General features: G+C 55.3%; 1 protein-coding gene across 1 annotated transcript; it reads right to left on the bottom strand.

Moving 5' to 3' along the window:
* Positions 1 to 9447: 9447 nt before the first annotated feature.
* On the bottom strand, positions 9448 to 17122 carry SUSD2 (sushi domain containing 2). The gene is made up of 15 exons (XM_032310068.1): positions 16967 to 17122; positions 15296 to 15503; positions 15037 to 15188; positions 14452 to 14619; positions 13706 to 13880; positions 13367 to 13568; positions 13082 to 13167; positions 12734 to 13002; positions 12516 to 12659; positions 12270 to 12422; positions 11146 to 11394; positions 10771 to 11040; positions 10450 to 10626; positions 10267 to 10369; positions 9448 to 10115 (listed from the first exon to the last, which is right to left on the bottom strand). Exons 1-15 carry the CDS (start codon positions 17046 to 17048, stop codon positions 10091 to 10093), a joined length of 2463 nt encoding a protein of 820 aa, XP_032165959.1. The 5' UTR covers positions 17049 to 17122; the 3' UTR covers positions 9448 to 10090.
* Positions 17123 to 19252: the final 2130 nt, after the last annotated feature.

Below are 19252 nucleotides of genomic sequence, written 5' to 3'. Positions count from 1 at the left end.
CTTCCACTCAGGTCATGATCCCAGCATCCTGGGATCAAGCCCTGCACCAGGCTCCCTGTTCGGCAGAGAGCCTGCTTCTCTCTCTCCCTCTCCCCCGTGCTTGCTCTCTCTCTCTCTTTCTCTCTCTGTGTCACATAAATAAGATCTTTAAAAAAAAGTAAAAAAAAAAACAACAAACAAAACATCACAAGGAAATTTTATCTATATTCTTAGAGAAAGGAAAATCTTTTTAGGCATGACATAAAAACAAGAAGTAAAAGAAAAAAAAGAACACCAGATATATTTGAACATGTAAAAAGTAGAAATTTTGACGTAGAAAACTTCTTTAAAGACCAAAAAACACAAATAAAAATCTTTAAAAAAACAACAACAACAACAGAGATTTGTGACGATGAGGGTGGAGCTAGAGCAGATTATGCTAAGCAAAATAAGTCAGAGGAAGACAAATACCGTATGATTTCACTCATACGTGGAATTTAAGAAACATGACAAATGAGCAAAGAAAACGAGAGAGGAACCAAAAAACAGACTCTTAACTATAGAGAACAACCTGGTAGTAACCAGAGGAAGGGGGGAGGGGGGTGTACTAGGGAATGGGGATTAAAAATTACACGTACCCCGATGAGCCCTGAGTAATGTATAGAATGGTCGAGTCACTACATTGTATTGCCTGAAAGTAATACAACACTGTACGCTAATTATGCCGGAATTAAAACTCTTAATAAAAAAATAAAAATAAATCTTAAAGGCCAATGACAAACTTGAGGAAAATAGTTTCAGTACATAATACTCTATGGGGTTGGGTTCTTTAATATTTAAATACTTAAATATTTAATGTCAAAGACCAAGTGTCCATTAGAAAGACGCACAGGGACATGGCTCATTGTAGACCACAGAAAGCGAGCTACAGTGATTGCTCTAACATAGAAAAAGTTGCTCAACCTCCCTCATAAACGAGCATGGCCAATAAAAACAATAGTGAGACCCCCCGCAGGGACCAAGTAAATAACTCCAGGCTCAGAAAGCTTCCTCTGTGAGTTCTTCCAAACACTGATGGGAGGAAAAACACCAGTCTTACACAAACTCTTCCAGAGAACAGAAAAGAGGAAAGAGACATTGCACAATGCTTTAAATGAGGCAGCATCATCCTGAGAACAAAACCCAACAAAGAAATGTCAAGAAGGAAAAGTGGAGGGCGATTTCATCTGTGGACAGAGAGGCAAAACTCCTCAATGAATGATGAGCAAACCAAATCACTCCCAGTTGGCGTTTATTCTGGGAGTGTGAGACGGGTTACCCATGAGAAAGTCAAGCCATGTAATTCACTGTACTAACATAGTAACAGAATAAAGGAAAAGGAAAAAAAAAAAGAGAATCAGCCATCTCGATATATGCAGAAGAGCGTTTGGTAAGATTTACCAACTTGCATTCACAGTGAGAAGTTTCAGGAACTGTTAACGGAAAGAAACTTCCTTAATCTGATAAATTGCAGCGGCAGAACCTAGAGAAAACGTCATACTTCGTGGTAAAACATAAAAAGCCTTCCTTCTGAGACTGTGACCAGCTCCTTTTGAGACCAAGATAAGCATGGTGGGCTGTCATCACTTCCTTCCATTAATGGCAGGGAAGTTTTCACTAGCGTAACAAGGTGAGGGAAAAAAAATAAAAGACACAAGGACTTTCCAGGAAGGAGAACATAAAATTGTAGCTACTTTACAGATAAACCATTAGAAATCGATGAATTTCACACAATCACTGGAATCAAGGAAAATGTACAAAAACCAATAGTATTTCTACATACCAGCCACAAATAGAAAACATTTTTGGAACTGAAATCATAAAAGTATTAAAAAAAAAAAGGAAATCAGGGGCCTCTGGGAGGCTCAGGAGGTTAAAGCCTCTGCCTTTGGCTCAGGTCATGATCTCAGGGTCCTGGGATGGAGTCCCGAGTCTGGCTCTCTGCTCAGCGAAGCTTGTTTCCCTTCCTCTCTCGTTGCCTGCCTCTCTGCCTACTTGTGACTTTGTTTGTCAAATAAATAAATAACATCTTTAAAAAAGAATCAAAGCCTAAAAGTGAAACTAACATGGGTATGCGAGATCTTTATAATAAACATAAAATGGGAGAATTTTTAAAAGACCTAAATAAATGGAGACTTATACTAGGCTCATGAACTAGGAGGCTTCATTCTCCTCACATTCATCTAGAGAGTCAATGCAACCTTAATAAAAATCCTCAAAGAATTTTGGGTGGAAATTGGCAAGCTGCTTCTTCTTCTTCTTCTTCTTCTTCTTTTTTTAAGATATTTTTTGTTTATTTGACAGACAGAGATCACAAGTAGGCAGAGAGGCAGGCAGAGAGAGGAGGAAGCAGGCTCCCTGCTTAGCAGAGAGCCCGATGCAGGGCTCGATCCCAGGACCCTGGGATCATGACCTGAGCCGAAGGCAGAGGCTTTAACCCACTGAGCCACCCAGGTGCCCCTGGCAAGCTGCTTCTAAAATTCATGTGGAAACACCAAGAATCAAAACCAGCCCAGGCAATTTTGAAGAATAACATAAATGGAGGACTCACACTACTAGATATCAAGAACAAGCTATGTAATTAAGTAATTAGATAATCGATAAGTAAGGCAATTTGGTACTGGTGCGAAGATAAACTAGGCAATAGGACAGAACAAAGACTCACCGTGCCTCTGATAGTGGGGACACAGCAGTGCAGAGGGGAAGGAGGGTTTTTTCAACACGTGGTAGCTGAGACAACTGGATATCTGCATGAAAAATGTGTATCCTGACCCCTACCTCACACCATGCACAATCTATTCCAGATGGCTTGCAGATTTCATTATGAAGTATGAAGCAACAATGCTTTTATAGGAAAACACAAGACAGCTTTGTAACTTTGGAGTAGGCGAGTGTTCTTGGGACACAAGAAGTATTAACTATAAAAGAAAAAATTGATAGACTATATTAAAGAACTTCTGTTTGACAAAAGACATCATTAAAACAGTGAAAGTCATTAAAACAGCAACTCACAGAGTGGGAGAGTATTTATACTACTTATATCTGACAACAAACTCTTATCCAGAGAGAAGAATTTCTACAAATTAATTTGAAACATCCAGGTAACCCAACAGAAAATGGGCAAAGGACTAGAACAGACACCTCACAAAAGAGGTGCTCCAGATGGCCAATGAACATATGAAAAGGTGTAGAGCTTCACTAAATGTCAGAAAAATGCCAAGTAAGTATATGCTAGTATATGCTACTAGTCCATATACATGAAAATGGCCCAAATGAAAAAGACTGACAATACCAAGTGTTAGCGAAGATATAGCAAAAGGGAATTATCATACGTTGTTGGTGGGAAGGTCAGTGTTGGGGTCTGTTATCAAAGGAAAGAGACTGAGGCAAAGTGAAAGTTATGCAAAGCCTTATTCTATATCAAGCATTAGAAGTCAGACTGAGCAGCCAGGCCGCCTCCGAAGAGAGCGACCCCGCCCTGATCTCACAGGCTGGTTTTATAGGGCAGAACCGCAGACCCAAGGCTTCTATTGTTAAGGCATTTACTCCCGGAATTGATACCCGGAACCATAGCAGGAGCTACTGGGGCGTTTATTCCCATAATGAAATCCGTGGATGTAAACAACAATATGGCTACGTAGGCAATATGGAGCTGCTCTGGCTAAGCAGGCCCTAATAGTTAAACAGGTTTTAACATTAAATCGGCCCTAACAGTCAGTTGTTAAAATCACTTTGGAAAATTGGCATTATCTATTAAAGCTACCAACACACACATGCCTCAGGCCCAGCAGTGCGTGTTCCTGGAAACTTACCCAACATAAATTCATACATTTTTGTGTCAAAAGTAACATACAAGAGGGGCTAGGGATGCCTGGGTGGCTCAGTGGGTTAAAGCCTCTGCCTTCGGCTCACGTCATGATCTCAGGGTCTTGGGATGGAGCACTGCATTGGGCTCTCTGCTCAGCGGGGAGTCTGCTTCCCTTCCTCTCTCTCTGCCTGCCTCTCTGCCTACTTGTGATCTCTCTCTCTCTCTCTGCGTCAAATAAATAAAATCTTTAAAAAAAAAGAAAAAAAAGAGGGGCTCCTGCGTGGCTCAGTTATTAAGCATCTGCCTTCAGCTCAGGTTGTGATCCCAGAGTCCTGGGATTGAGCCCCGCATTGGGCTCCCTGCTTGGCAAGCGTGTTTCTCCCTCTCCCACTCCCCCTGCTTGTGGTCCCTCTCTCATTATGTCTCTCTCTGTCAAATAAGTAAATAAAATCTTAAAAAAAAAAAGGAAAAAAAAAGACACATACAAAAATGTTCACGGCACTAGCCATTATAGCTCCAAACTAAGAAACCAACCCAATGTGCCTCAGCAGGAAAATGGATAAACAAATTCATTCGATGGAATAATCCTCAAGAAAAAAAAAGTCAGTGACAACCTCATACCTCAACACGGATGAATCTTTGCACATGCAAAAAGAGCCAGGCACAAAAGAGGATCTACCCTATGATTCCATCTTCTTAAAGTACAAAGCCCACAAAACTAACATAAGGTGTGAGAAATCAGTGACTAACCTGGGGACAAGGGGGAGGGCAGTGCCTGATAGAGAAAATGGGGGAGGGTGTAAGGGGGTTGGTACTGTTCAATTTCTTGACATGAGTGGTGGTTAACTGGGCATACTTTGGATTTTTTAAAAAAATATTTTATTTACTTATTTGAGAGAGGAAGAGAGAGGGAGAGAACAAGTTGGGGGTGTGACAGAGGGAGAGGGAGAAGCAGGCTTTCCATCAAGCAGGGAGTCCAATGTGGGGCTCGATCCCAGGACCTGGCAGCATGACCTAAGCCGAATGCAGATGTTCAACAGACTGAGCCACCCAGGCGCCTCTTTGCTTTGGATTAATTCATTGAGGTGGACCCTGGAGCAGTGTGCTTCCTTGCATTTAATTTATACTCGATTTATCAGGGTTCCCTCAGAGAACCTGCCACCGTGGGAGCTGGTCAAGGGACCTCTGTGAGACTGTTGTCTCCTAGTTGCTCTTGGAGCTTGGCAGAGTCTGGAGGGCAGGCAGGTGGACGTTAGGTGGAGGGGGTGCTCCAGAGCTGGCTGGAACCCCGCTTGTGGGTTGGAGCCCACATGGATTAGTTGATACCCAACAGCCTTCTTGCTGCCAAGGGAGGCAAATGTTCCTACAGAAGCTGGACACCTTTGTCAGGCACCCAGCCCAGCAGTAGAGAAGCTGAACGTGGCCTGAGGGCAAGTGAAACGGCTTCCGCCCTTGACCTCTTCTGGTGCCATCTGAGCTGAGCCAGTAGACACAACGATGAGTGTGAGCTATGAATGAGACCGCCGATCTGTTTCCCGCCTCCGAATTGGGCGAGGAACTCTCTTGCGGTCCCTCCTGACCCGGATGGGAATTCTGGGAATGTCCAGTCTAGCCAAGTTGATGAGGGCCTCACCACGTTTTATCTTTCTGGCAAAGAGCAAACAGTGTGAAGCCTCCTTGTACTGACGGGGGTGAGGGGACCCGGCTCTCCCAGTCACTTAGGGTGTCAGTGAGTGCCACTCCAGGAGGACAATGCACGGGTTGTTTAACCAGCCAGTCCTCCGGTATGAACTGCTCCTGCAAATAAACCTGAACTTCCTGACAAGGGACAGCAGTGCTTGAAGAAGCAAAAGACTGAACACAGCTTCATGCCCACCAACTGGGGACTAGTTCCATAAACTTCAAATTTTTAATTTTGTATTGTAGGAAAATAATGTAAACATGGAACCTTCACCATCTGAACTCATCTAGAAGAGTCAGGTTTGGAGGCATTAAGCACTTTCACGGTGTTGACCAACTGTTGGCACCATACCTCTCCAGAATGTTTTCATCTTCCCAGACCGAAACTTTGGTCCCATTAAACACTAGCTCCCCATTCCCCTCCCCGGGCCCTGGTAAGTTTTTACTGTCTGTCTCTATGAATGTGGTGACTCTAGGAGCTTTGTATGAGTGGAATAGTGCAAGCATTTTCCTTTTGTGTCTTTTTTTATTTATTTTAAATATTTATTTGACAGAGAGGGAGCACAAGCAGGGGTAGTGGGAGAGGGAGAAGCAGGCTTCCTGCTGAGCAGGGAGCCCGATGCAGACAGGGCTCCATCCCAGGACCCTGGGATCTCGACCTGAGCTGAAGGCAGACGCTTCACTGACAGAGCCACCCGGGCGCCCCTGAGCAAGAAGTCTTAACGTTCATCCATGTTAGAGCCTGTGGAGAACATTCCGCTGCGTGGGCGGACCACGTTTCCTTTACCCCTTCCACCATCCATGGACACTTGGTTGCTTCCACCTTTTGGCTGTCATGAATAATGGTGCTATGAACACTGACCTATCCTGAGTATTTAAAAACCTTATGCCCATAGAATTTATTTTCAACAGTAATGAAAAACGTCAGACCATCTTTTTGTATCCCTGCCCCTGGCATTATAGTTAAGAGAAACTGCTGCAAAAATGGGCCTCAAAATGAATTATGATTTGGGGTACCTGGGTGGCTCAGTGGGTTCAAGCCTCTGCCTTCAGCTCAGGTCATGATCCCAGGGTCCTGGGTCGAGCCCTGCATCCAGGTTCCTGGTCTGCTTCCTCCTCTCTCTCTCTCTCCCTGCCTCTCTACCTACTTGTGATCTCTGTCAAATAAATAAAAAAAATAATAATAAAATATTTTTAAAAAATGTACTATGGTTAAATCACCAGTTTTCTTGTTCTGGTGGTAGTACCGGATGGCTGAACAGGTCAGTGAGTGGGGGAGAGGATTCCCTGCCACATGCTGAGGACCCACGTTGGTCCAGAGCCACCCTTGTAACAGAAGGCAGCAGAAAGATCTTGGAGGGATGTACCCTGTTCTTTCCTGCTCGCTTGGCACGAGCTAGAACTCAGTCCTGTGACCACCCCAGCGCAAGGGGCGCTAGGAAATACAGTCCAGTGTGCAACCCAGGAGCGGCATCTGGGTTTCCCGGGCTGCTTGGCTCTGCTGTCTGCAGGCACCTACTCAATCTCACTTCCCTAATGGTTTTTGTCCTTTGAAGTTCTGCTGGAATGGGACTCCTCCAGGAAGCATGCCTTGATTTCCTACTCCTGAGACATACTGCACTGAGCTTGCCCCCACAATGGGCAGCCGTCGGACTGTGAGCTCTGAGGAAAGAGGCGGCCCAGGGAAGACACTCAACCACCCCAAGGCTTGCAGAAGGAGCCAGGCTGGCCAAAGAGGGGGCCCTGTGCTTCCCACTGTCTTCAGCTAATGGGCGGCCCTAGGGAGAGATGGGAGGGTGGAAGCAACAGGTGCTTCCCCCATCTTGGGCCTGTGGCTCCTACTAGGGCCCTCTGGCCTGCATGGTTCCTGCTGTGAGGTTCCCACGTTTGTGAGCACCTGGGCCTGGCTTTGTCACCCTCCTTCCTTTGTTCCTCAGCCCAGGGCTGTTGCTGGGGTCCCGTGGTGGCCTCACCAGCTACTTGGCTTGCGTCCGGATTCTCCCATCCCTGTGTTTCTACGTCCTTGGATTATTGTCTCTCAAACCCCAACCAATACAAAAGATAAGGGGCTAGACATTGGGGGTCTGCTAACTTGGCACTGTGGTTTGAGGAAACCACTCCCCTGAGACGGTGGTCCTGCCTTTGAGGTCTCTAACGGGAGTCTTTGTGGGACTCTGGGACCTTTTGCCTCACACAGGCCCAGCAGTACCCCACTCCCTTGAGTCCCATGGGAAAACCCATCAGGTGTGGGGCTTCCCAGCCTGGCCTGTCCCTGGCAGTGGGAATTCCAGACGTCTGGGGGCCAGGGCCACAGAGAGCGCACCCCTTCTGTGGGGGAGGGTTTGGGGCAGCTCTTGGTCCCAACAAGTGCAGGGTTGGGAAGCCAGAGGGAGGCCATGTTTTTCTCTTTTAGGATGAAGCGTAACTGCCAAGGTCTGTTGGAGTGGGAGCCTCACTATTCCTCAGACTGGGCGGCACTTCTCTTCCTCTGAGCCTCGCCCAGGCTGTTCCTCTGCCTGGAACGTCCTCGCTAACCAATCACGTCTCTGAGAATTGGACCTAACCTTTCAGTTATGGCCCAGGAGTTGTGAGCTTTCCCCTGACATCCCTGGGGTACCTGCTCCCCCAGGTCCAGGCTGCCTCAGGAGGAAATTGACCTGTCACCCACTGTCTTGTGCCTGGACCAGCACTGAGGATTCAGGTCTGTGGGAAGCCAGCCCTGTCTTACCACATCTGCAGAGAGGAAGTACCTGCTCAGTGGCCAAAGAGCCAGCTCTCAGCCCCGGCCTGCCCTGAGCTGGAAACAGTGAGGAAGCAGCAGCGTGGGTCCTGACCCTCATATCCCTCCTTAGGTCTCTTGGGTACCACCCTATGAAGACCCCCAACCCCTCTCATCTGTTCTCTGAACATACCCCATCATGCAAGACTACCTCCTCCAGGAAGCCTTCCAGACTGCACCTGCCCCTACCACCCAACTTTCCCACCTTTGCCCAGGACCCTCAGCCAATGTTAAGTCTAGCAGGGTGGGGAAGCTCTGCTTCTGCCCCTGGTGGCCAGTGCCAGCTGGATGGCCTGTGCTCCGGAGACTGCGGGATGACTCAAGGCCTTCCTAGCAGAGGGCGATGCAGAAGTGGGCCTGTATGGGCCTTGCTTGGCCAAGGTAGTGACAAGCCCACTGGCCCAAATGGATTGTCTGCGGACTGTCAGGACCTGGTGGTCTAGGTCCCATCTCTGTTCCTACCATCTGCTGCCCCCACGTGGCCACTATCAGCACTGCAGGTCGCAGTGAAGGGAGCCTCCACTTCCACTCATTGCCTCCCACCCAAGGTTTTACATCCCTTGGGCAAGCTCGAGCCACTGGCCTGGACCAGGGCGAAATCAACCTCCAACCCTCTCCTCCACTGTGCTTTCCCGGAGACCCATGATGCAAGCCTGGTCCTAGCCTATGCTGCCAAGGCCCTCCCCTAGTTCACCACTCAGCACCCTCCCTAGCAATAGCATGAAACCTGATCTCCATACCCCGCTTCTGGACACTCCTAGGTAAAGAACCCAGGCACCCAGAACATGGGCTCTGGACAGGAACTACCAGTCACTGCCTGCCTGCTGGGCAGTGCTGGGGCAGGGGAGGGGCCCAGGGGCGGGCTGGGCTGGGACAGCAGGCTGCAGGGGTGGGAAGTGCAGGTGCCAGTGCTGGCCCCACCCCCTCCTAGGCACCCAGCATGGCATGCCATGGTGAACGCTTTGCAGACACAGTCCCTTGTCTTCAGCCCAAGAAGTGGCCACTGTTCTCAATCCCACTTTTCAGGTGGAGGCAGGCCAGTGAGAGACCCACCCTAGGTGGCTGGACAGTGGACCAAGGTTGCTCTCAGTGCTGCTGGCCCCACAAAGCAACCACAGAACCGTCCAGAATCAAAGTGTAGCATGAGCACCAGGACACCAGGGAGGGGGCACCACAGGCTTGTTTTCTCTGGGTAGAGAGGGAGGGGTATCTCAAGTGACATTCCAGTAGAGTTAGAAGGGACATTCCAGAAGAGTTAGAAGTGACATTCCAGAAGGGTTAGAACTCCGAGCCTGGAGCTCAGAGAGTGACCCTCCACACTGGGGTCCTGAGGCCTCTCCCACCGAGGCTGGGCCAAGTCCTGCAATCAAGGCAGCTGGGTGCTAAGGCTCCTGTGTTAGGGCACCAGGGACCACTGGATTGGGATCACAGGTATCAGACACGGAATCTGAGGTACCACCATTTGAGTTTCAAGTACCAGAGTGCTGGATCTCTGGAGACAGGTGTTAGAACTGGAGGGAACTGAGTCTGGGGGTGAGAGCTTAGACTACTTGGGGACTAGAGCACCAGGTGCCTGTTGGGAGCTTCCTGGCTCGAGCCAGGTGTCCAGGTCTAAGGAGACAGAGCAGGGCACTAGGGTAAGGGTACACATGGGCATTAAAGGCTCAGGTGTCCAGGTCCCTGTACATGGTGCAAGGGATAGGGGGATCGAAGTGCCGGGGTGCACGCTCTCCAGCGCTTTCTCCTGGGAGGCTGGTCTTGGCTCCAGGTTCTTGGTCTCTGGCTGTGGGCCAAATGAGCCTCCTTCAGGGCTGCGAACCCCAGCTGGCCCTGGAACAGAGACACCATCAAGAGCAGACATGGGGGGCACTGTGGGGTCTCAGTGGGCTGAGACTCTCCCTAGTGCCAACAAGGGAGGGGCACAGATGGGGGTCCCACCGGCAGAACCCTGGGTCTGTGGGGCTGAGGGGCGGGGCCTCACATGTTGCCCTTCCTGCGGCGTAGAAGCACATACACCAGCGCGACCAGAGCCACCACCGCCAGGCCTCCGAAGATGATGCTCAGTAGGACCGCATGGCTCCGAGCTGGAAACAGGGCAGAGGGGTGAGGGCGCTTGCGGGTGAGGTGGGGTCGGGGGAGAGGCAGGTGGGCCGGGCACCCTCACCTGGCTGGCACATGGGGCTGGGCCTGGACCAGGTACCATCGGCCTGGCAGGTGCTGGCCTCTGCCCCAAACAGGTTGTAGCCGCCGTCACAGTGGAAGTGGACTGTGGAGCCCGCCAGGTAGCTGATCCCCTCCTTGTGCCCATTGAGGGGCGGAGCCAGCCAGCCGCAAGACGTCACTGGGGTAGGGGACCAGGAGTAGAGCACAGGATGACGCTACTGGCCGACAACCCCCACCTCCTACGCTGCAGCTACCAGCTTAGGAGGTCACGTCCCAGCAGGACGTGCCCATCCCATCTCTTTGGGCCCCCAGCCACCCTCACCAGGCCGCAGGCTCTGCATACGATGCTGGTGCCGCTGGTGGGCCATCAGCGTGCCGTTGCCCACGCTCAGGCTCCCAGTGGCCATCACATCAAAAGTGCAGAAATGGTTATCTCCACATAATTCAGCCACCTCGGGCTGATTGGGGTTGGGGGTGGTCTCCTCGGCGAACAGGGGCTGAAAGGTGTAGTCATGCTTGGACTGATACAGGAAGTTGTTGACCAGGAACCAAGAGTCATAGGTAAGCAGGGACGAGGCGTTCTCCACGGCCCCTGGGGAGACACACAGCGGGTCGTGCTGGTGGCCGACGGTTCTGGAGTGTCTCCCTTTACACTGCCATGTTCCCCCCATCCACAGTGGGCCTCAGGGTCACTCACAGTCGGCCCCAAAGCGGAACAGCTCCCGGGAAGTGGACTCGGGGGGCAAGACCCTCCCATTGCGCAGGGTAAAGTCATCGGTGGGGTCATCATTCAGTGTCCCAAGAAGGCCTTGCGTGTGGGTAAGGAACTTCTCAGGCAGGAGAACAGTCACACTCAGGAACGGACGCTGGGCGAGGACCTCCAGGCCAGCCCCTGATGACAGCATGATGGACACGCCGTCTTGGGCAGCTATGGACAGGAACATACCTGGGCACAGGGGGATCTGGAGTCAGGGTTGTCCACTCAGGGCACCGTGCCGTGACTCCACAGCCCCAGGGTGAGTGCAGCAGCCTCCGTGGGCTCCCAGGGGAGGAGAAGGTGTCCCCAGGGCCAACCCTGCTGTGACACTCCCTCACCCCAGGCCCACACTTGTTCTGGGACCCCCACACTGACACGAAGTGCCCAGGCTCCGAAGGGACTCCTCACACCAAGGCCCTGGATGGGGTGGGGGGGGTCACCTGTGGGCCCTCACTCCTCAAGAAAGGCAGCAGCCATGCCCACCTCCACCCTTCCTGGGAGTCCCTGTAACCGTCCGCAGTAGCAGGCCCAGCCCAGGTCCTGACCTGACCCACCCCAACCGCAAGAAACTAATTTCATTAGCTCAGTTCCCTGAGGTTGTGCCACCACAGAAGGGGCGGACAGGGGGCTGCTCCTTAGCCCTTGGGGCCGACCAGCATCCTCGAAGCAGGTTATTCCTATCACTGCAGCTTCCAGCTCCTCGTCCCACCATCCGGGCATCTCAGGATTCTGATCACATGGCTGGGGCTCCATGGGTGTGAAAGCATGAGATGAGACCAGGTGCCCAGGCTGGACCTCCCTACCTGGGGCCTAGAACCTCACTTGCCCAGACAGCCGTGGGCTGGGGACGTGGGTCCACTGTGCTGGGCCCCTCACCATGGGGCGCAGGGGAGAGGGGCAAACTTGCGCCGCTAAGCTGGGACAGCATACGGACCATATCGAGGCCCCCATCTCCAATTCCATGCCCCAAAGCCCAGGGCCATGGCCACCATGAGAGGCAAGGCTCAGGTGGGAAGGAGAGGTGTGAGAGCAGCCCGCAGAAGCTCCCGGGCCATCCCGCTCACCTTTCAGGTCCATCCAGCTCTGTTCCGTGAAGTTGAGCACCTCCTGGTTCAGCAGCACCTGCAGCACCTCGCCATCCAGCCGGACCTCCACCACATCCGAGTTGCCCTCCTGGACAGCCACAGCCATCAGCCCTGTGCCTTGGTCCTGCGCGCCTGGGGGGGCACATGCAGAGTGGGGCGCTCAGCATCACCCTTCCTCCTGGGAAGACCCCCAAGCCTCCCGAAGCCCGCGGGCCTCAGCCTCACCCTCTGAAGTCGTCCGGGTCTGGGCCCGCCCGTGCACCCTTAAGTTGGTCAGTGTGGCCTCCAGCAGCACGTACTCGCCACGCCCATTGAAAGTGAAGTTGGCGCCATCGAAGGTGACAAAGTGTGGGTCCCCGAAAGTGGAGGCTGGGGAGAGCAGAGGGTCAGGTGGGCCGCTCTGGTGCAGCCCTGCTCGGGGCCTGGCCTCTGTTGGCACCCACCTAGGCGCGACGGCCGGTAGCTCTGACAGTCACTGGATGGCCGCCGCCGCATGTACCGGGAGCATTCGGGCGCCCAGAGGCAGCAGTGGTAGAAGCTGACGACATCGTAGAGCCAGTGGGAGAGGCCAGGCACGCGGGGTGGTGTGCGGAACGGGGGTGCGCCCCAGTCGTGGCCGCGGTCTGGGGTGCTGCCCCCCGTTGAGTCGGCCGTCAGGAGCAGGGTGCCAGCCGCCGTGTAGCAACACTGCTGGCCAGAGGCGTACCGGGGGCTGGGGGCAAGGACAGGTCAGGGCCACCGTTGATGCCCAGCCCGGCCCCCCCGGCCCCCCCACTGCCTGTGGGGCTCACCTGGCTTGCACAGAGCGCACGCAGTGTACAGCCCCAGGGTGGTAGGTGCACACGCTGCCGTGCTCAATGTCACAGCCGTAGTCCGTCTACAGAGCGGGAGGCTGCTGTCAACTGCGCGAGCCTCAGGCTCTTGCCACCCCCTCCCTGGGACCTGACCCCTCCCCTCTTTAGCCCTCAGACCCCAGCCTCACCTCCCTGGGGCCTCTAACTACATGCCCACCCTGGCTGCCTCTAGCTGGCCCCTCGCCCTCTCCAGGGCCCGCCCCAACTGGGGTTGAGGCTTACGTGGAAGCGGCCCGAGTCAGCCCGGGCCTGAGCCAGGGTGCAGGGGCAGTCCGGCACCTCCTCCAGGAAGTTGGGCAGTTGGTCCTCCAGGTCCTCCCAGGCCAGGCACTGGGCCCGGGCCCAGGCCTCGGGGTCCGCCTGGAAGTCCTCACCCAGGTGCCAGGCCAGTGCGTGCTCGTTGCTCCAGAGTGCGTGCACGTCTCTGTGGGGGAACCGTGAGCACACTAAGGGCCTCACCCTTCCTCCGTTCCCCCTGCCCGGGGGCCTCCCCGTTCAGCATGCTGAGCAGCGGCCCAGGTCCAGCGGCCCATCCTCTTGGCCAGGGCCCGGGGCCCTTACTTCTCCCCTGCATAGTATCTGCTGCTGATGATCCGAAGTGCACCCACTTCCCATCTCTGGTAGTTCTGTGGTGCAGGCTTGGGAGTGAAGGTGAAGGAGCCAGAGTTGGGGATGTTCGTAGCCAGAGGGTACAGGTACGACCACTTTGCAGCCCACTTATCTGAATATGGTGTCCCTGAGGGAGAGAAGGCCTTAGTCAGCCCTGGGGTCCCTCCCAAAGAGGCAGGGGGCCCCTCCAAGTCCTGGGGCAGAGGAGGGGGCCAGGAGCCCATCTTTGGTGCTCAGAGAGGCCTGACAGACAAGACAGATGATTTCCAGAGGAAGGCCCGCCCCACTGCCCCAGCAAGGACTCTGGCTCAAGGGACCACCATCTCCTCTTCCCACATGTTAGGGTCCCAGACCCACCTCCAGGCCGGGTCTAGAGCCATGCTAACAGTCCAGGGCCTTGGGAAGGCTGGGTAGAGCAAGCTTCTTCTGTTTTCAAGGCAAGCCCTAGATCCAAGGGCTGGTAATGTCCATACCTCCTCCCAGGGCTGGGTCCAAGCAGCCGGGGGCCTCCAGGCTCCCCCCACTCACATACTTCCCCCCTTTCCTGTTTCTTGCCAGTGCCCTTCCCACTCAGCATCCCTGCGCCCGGGATCTGGCCCTGCCTGGAATCCCTTCGCTCCCACCTCTGTACGCCCCCAACTCCCAACCCTCAGGGCCCACAGAGCAACACCGTAGGGCCAGCCTTGGGTTGGCCTTACCTGTCTCCTCATAGCCCCAGAGCTCGATGATGACAGACTGTGTGGACAGAGCCGAGGGCTCCCAGGTCACGGTGAGGTTTCCCGTGATCCCAGCTGTGCCATAGTACTGCCAGCGTGTCTCATTCACCAGCTCGCTCTTCTCTGTCTCTGACACTTTGTTGGGGTGCACTGGGCAGGGGGTGAGGGGTAAGCTGAAGCCTGAGGCTCCGGGGGCTCTGAGAGCTGGGCGTGCCTCCCAAGGACCAAGTCCCACTGGAGCACGGTCTCTCCCAGACCCTCGCTGTCAGGAAAGGATGGAGGCTGCGGGGGAGGTGGGGCCTGGCCTCCCCCGCCTTCCCCTGGCTTGCCTGAGCCGAATGATCCACCTTGCCAGGGGACCCTGGAAGCCCCCAATCCCCTTTTGGGCTGGGAGTCCTGTGTGGATGCCAGGAGGCAAGGGGAGGAGCTTGAGAACCCTGGCCCCCCTGGTCGGGCGCACCTCCAAAGGGACTGGTTTAGCCAGAGCAGCCGGGCAGGGCTGGCAGGCGATGCATGCCTAGGGTAATTCCCTGTAGGGCGGCCCAGGCTCAGTAAGGCGGGACTCACCAGCCAGCCAGGTCCCGGAGCGTGGAAAGGAGCGACCATTGTCCAGGGAGAGTGTGAAGGGGATGCGGCCTGTCTCATACAGCAAGGGGGACACACAGTGCACACGTCCAAAGGAATCCACGTGTCCGAGGGTCTGGATGCTCTCCTTAAACCTGTGAGGGTTGCAGGTGGCAGGAAAGGCGGGGCCTGGGTGGGGAGACCCCAGCCAGCCAGTTGCCCCTGGGTCCCCAGCAGGCACAGAGCCCCTCGGGCCTCCCACCTGCAGATCACGCCTTCAGTGGGGCTGAACCAGTTGAGATGCTGCACTACGAAGTCCTTGCCACCCATCATGGAGCCCGAGTAGGGAGAGATTTCCAGGCAGAAGTCCCGAAAGTCCGAGCAGCAGGAGCTCAGGCCGGAGCAGGTTGGGTGGCAGGAACAAGACCCATCCCGGTCTCCACAGCGCTGGGAGCAGCTCCCAGGGGCACCTGGAGGAGAGGGCCCTGAGCGCCCGGCTGCCCCACAGGCAGGCCTGGGCATTTCTTTTCCCAGAACCCAGGACAGAGAAGCATCCCCAGGAGAATGCGGACCAGGAATCGCACTGACCGCCAAGTGAACAGAGTAGAAACCCAAGACCCTGTGGGTTGAGGGATCCTTGGTACCATGATCTTGCAGTTGCCTGAATGACTTGCCAGAAGGAGGGGAGATAAAGGGCAAATGCCTCCAAGCAGAGATTTTTGCAGCATCAAGAGAAGCCTCTAGGGCAGGACTGACCTTCGGCCACCAAGTCCCAGGAGACTGCAACCTCAAGACAGCCAGAAGTGACTGAGCCCAGTCTCTGGGCTGGGAGCTGGTCTCTGGGTCGGTGGACCTGGCCTGGTGGACCTTCTGGAGTCCCACTGGAAGCCTGACAGGAGCTCATTCCCCAGCCTCAATGTGCCCCATCTCCCTTTGCCAGGTAACACTGGCTTACGGACTGTGGCCCCCAAAGGAGCCCCACCCTTAGGGGAGAGGGTGAGGAGTGCTCCTCTCCTCTGAGGGGAAAGGAGAGTCATCTCCAGCAGAGGGCTGGAGGGTGGTTTTGTGTGGGGCTATGGACATCAGGCCTCAGGGGATGGACCCTCCACAGGACTCCATACCTCTGTAGCGGGAGTGGCTGGGCAGACTGGAGGGTGGTCACTGCAGACACCGAGGCAGAGATCACATGTCCCACCTGGCCCTTCCCTACCACTCCACCAAAGGAGGCCAGTCAAGGGCTGGGGTTGGACCTGAGCCACCCCGGGTGACCCCACTTCACCCAGCACAGGGACTGGCACTCAAAAGAGTCAATAAATATTTATTGACAGAGAATGTGAGGGCTCAAGGCAGTGGGGGAGGAGGCTGAATGAGGCCAGTAAGAGAGCTAAGGGGTTGAAGGGTGGTGGCGCTTCCCTGGAACAGGAGAGGGTGTGGCGGTGGGGGGTGGGGGGGATGTTAGCTGGGAGCCTGACACTGCCAGCCCAGCCGAGCCTGACTCTGGGGTAGGAGCCTTCCATCCAGACTTTCCTCGGATTCAGCCCCACCCTAATAAGGACCCACAGTCTTGCCTCTCACCTTTCAGGGGGCCTAGGGGGGCTGGGGCCCCCTTCACGTGTGAGCACACCCTTCCCCGCGACTTGGGGCTGCAGACTGAGGACTCTTCTGAGACCTCCCACTGCCCCGGTGGAGGGGGGGCACTTTCCTCCCAGGCAGCCGGCACCTCCCAGCGGGTTCAGGGTGGGCAAAGCCCAGACTCCATCCTGCCTGCAGCTCCTGGACCCTGGGCATCCCGGAATTTCTTCTCACAACCCCCAGTACAGTCCCAGATGGCCTGACAGATGGACAGAGGCTGAGCAGAGGGGCGTCCACCTGGGCACGGCCGCAGCAAGCAGGGAGAGGGAAGACGGGTCAGAAGCTCAGGGTGAGGGCGTACCTGCCGCAGGCCGGGGGCCGGGGCCGGGGGCTGTCGCGAGCAGCAGCAGCAGCAAGGCCCAGAACAGGACGGGCGGCTTCATCGTGCGGCCTCAATCCGCAGCCTTGCCTCGCAGCAGTGGCTGGCGGGTTGCGGGCTGGCTAACTCCCCTCGGCCTGGCCCCGCCCCGCCTCGGCTCGCCCCGCCCCGGCCCGGCCCGCCCCGCCCCGCCCCGCCCTGCCCGGTCCCCTCTCAAAGTCCACAGGATCCCCCGGGGATCTGTAGGGCCCAACCTGCTCCGTTAGCACATTCCTGACCCACCGGCCGGGACACGGTGGGAGGGGGTCCGAGCCTTCCAGGGGTTGGATCCAGATGTCTAGAGGCTGCAACGTAGCCCAAGGGATCCCACCTCTGGTCCAGCCCTGGGGAGGCGGGCGGGGCTCCCCTGGGGCTGGGCTTTGGCGAGGGTGGTTCCTGCGGTCTCAGGATTCCAGCGCCCAGGGGCCCTCAGCCACAAATCTCTCATCCCTTGTCCTTGGCTTCCCTACCCAGAACAGGTATTCCCAATTCCTCCCCACAGCCTTGCAGGGAGGGAGAGCAAGTAACTTCCTGTTGATCGCTGGTAAGGGGGTGTGTGGGTGTGCGTGGGTGCTGAAGGAGGGCTGGAGGAGGGGGCCCCTTCTGAGGGAGGTGAAGGGTGTGGGAGGGGCCCAGGCAGGGCAGGTTAGCAGTGGGGTTAGGGGCTGAGACCAGAACCCCCCTCCCAACCCTGGACTGGAATCCCTGTAGTAGCTTGGGCATCTGAAACAGGGCTCCAGAGAAGAGCCACCCAGCCCCACCCACCCTTGGCTGTCATTCGTATAATTTGCATAATCTCCTCAGTGTAATCTCTTCTGTGTTCTCCCTTCTCAAATGCAGGGAAGGAAATACAGGTCCAGATGTAGACCGGAGGGGTGAAGGTCACTGGGAGAGGCTGCAGTGCTGGGCCAGGGCCCAGGCAGCTTCTTGGAGACCTCCACTCCACTCCTGAGGCCTGGGACTCACTGGGACTCTGCCACCCGGACTGAGTGTCCAGACAGACAGATGGTTCTCTCCCCAGAGGCGGGGTCCAAAAGGGACACATCCCCAGACCTTGAAGAGAGCTGAAGTTGGCGGGGGGCTATGAGCTAAAGCCATCTGGCTGTGACCAATCTCAGCTCCTGGGATCTGGCCAGCCCGTTCCCTGGGCAGCAACTCTTCCCATCAGGTGGATGGGTCTGCAGTTTCATCAAGAGGTGGCTCCTAAAGGTGTCGGGAGAGCCAGTTGGGGTGGTTAGAAGCCACAACTCCCAGTTTGGTTGTGGGGTGCTCACGTTACCCTCTGTAGGCAGGTGCTGGGGGCTGATGCTGGGACTCATCCCAGGCTCAGGATTGAAGGTGTTCCCTATGGCACAAGTCAGGAGAAGGAAGATGTTAGGAATGCTCCCGGGATGGGTCCCAGGTGCCCTGGGGGCCTGAGAGTCAGAAATTTGGGAAGAGGGCATCAACTGAGTAACTGTTGCCCTCACCTTGCAAAGAGCCTGAATTAGGGCAGTTCTGGCAAGGGTCTTTCCAGGGCTGCTATGCTTCTGGGTCCCCATGGTGGCTCTGCCAGGTGTGGGCTGGTGACCCTGGCAGTGCCCAGCCCATGAGGGGCACCAGGCAGCAAGGTGCATCCCCATCTCCCTTCTGGATGGAGAGCCTTTCTGGGGAGACCCCTTTCTGGGGTAGGGCCAGCCCAGATCCAGGATGGGGGGGGGAGGAGACAGCTAGGTCCCCAAGGCACTGAGGGGTTGTAAAGAATGAACTTATGAACAAGGAGCCCCAATTTTATGTTGCACTGAGATCCACAACGTACATGGCCAGTTCTATCAGAGGGCAAGTGTGGTGGAAGGTAAGTGCCTTTCCTGCCAGCCCCACTCCCCCTTCCTGACACTGAGGTCCCTATCACAAGAGAGTTCCTCAGCACTGGGTCCCTATCACAAGAGAGTTCCTCAGCCTGGCCTGGATGCTGCCTGCTCCTCTCGCCCCTGCCCACTCCAGACGGGCACACCCCACACTCTTGAGTCCTTCAGGGGACACCCCAAAGGCCCCTTCCAGGCCTGGCTCCAGTCCCACCCAGAGGGTCTGTGCTCCCCTCTCCCCCCTCACTCACCCCCCCATCCCCAACCCTGCCTGCTCCTGGGAGGCCCAAGGGTTGGTGCCTGACCAACAGGAAGAAGGGCCCAGAAACCCTGGACAGCAACCAGTTGAGGGAGGCTCCCTAGGGTTGAACAAAGAGGCAAAAGC

This window comes from Mustela erminea, chromosome 13 (assembly GCF_009829155.1).
Source record: "Mustela erminea isolate mMusErm1 chromosome 13, mMusErm1.Pri, whole genome shotgun sequence".
Lineage (NCBI taxonomy): Eukaryota > Metazoa > Chordata > Mammalia > Carnivora > Mustelidae > Mustela > Mustela erminea.
Note: the sequence above shows the minus strand (reverse complement) of the source record. Positions and strands in the feature narration are given on the sequence as shown.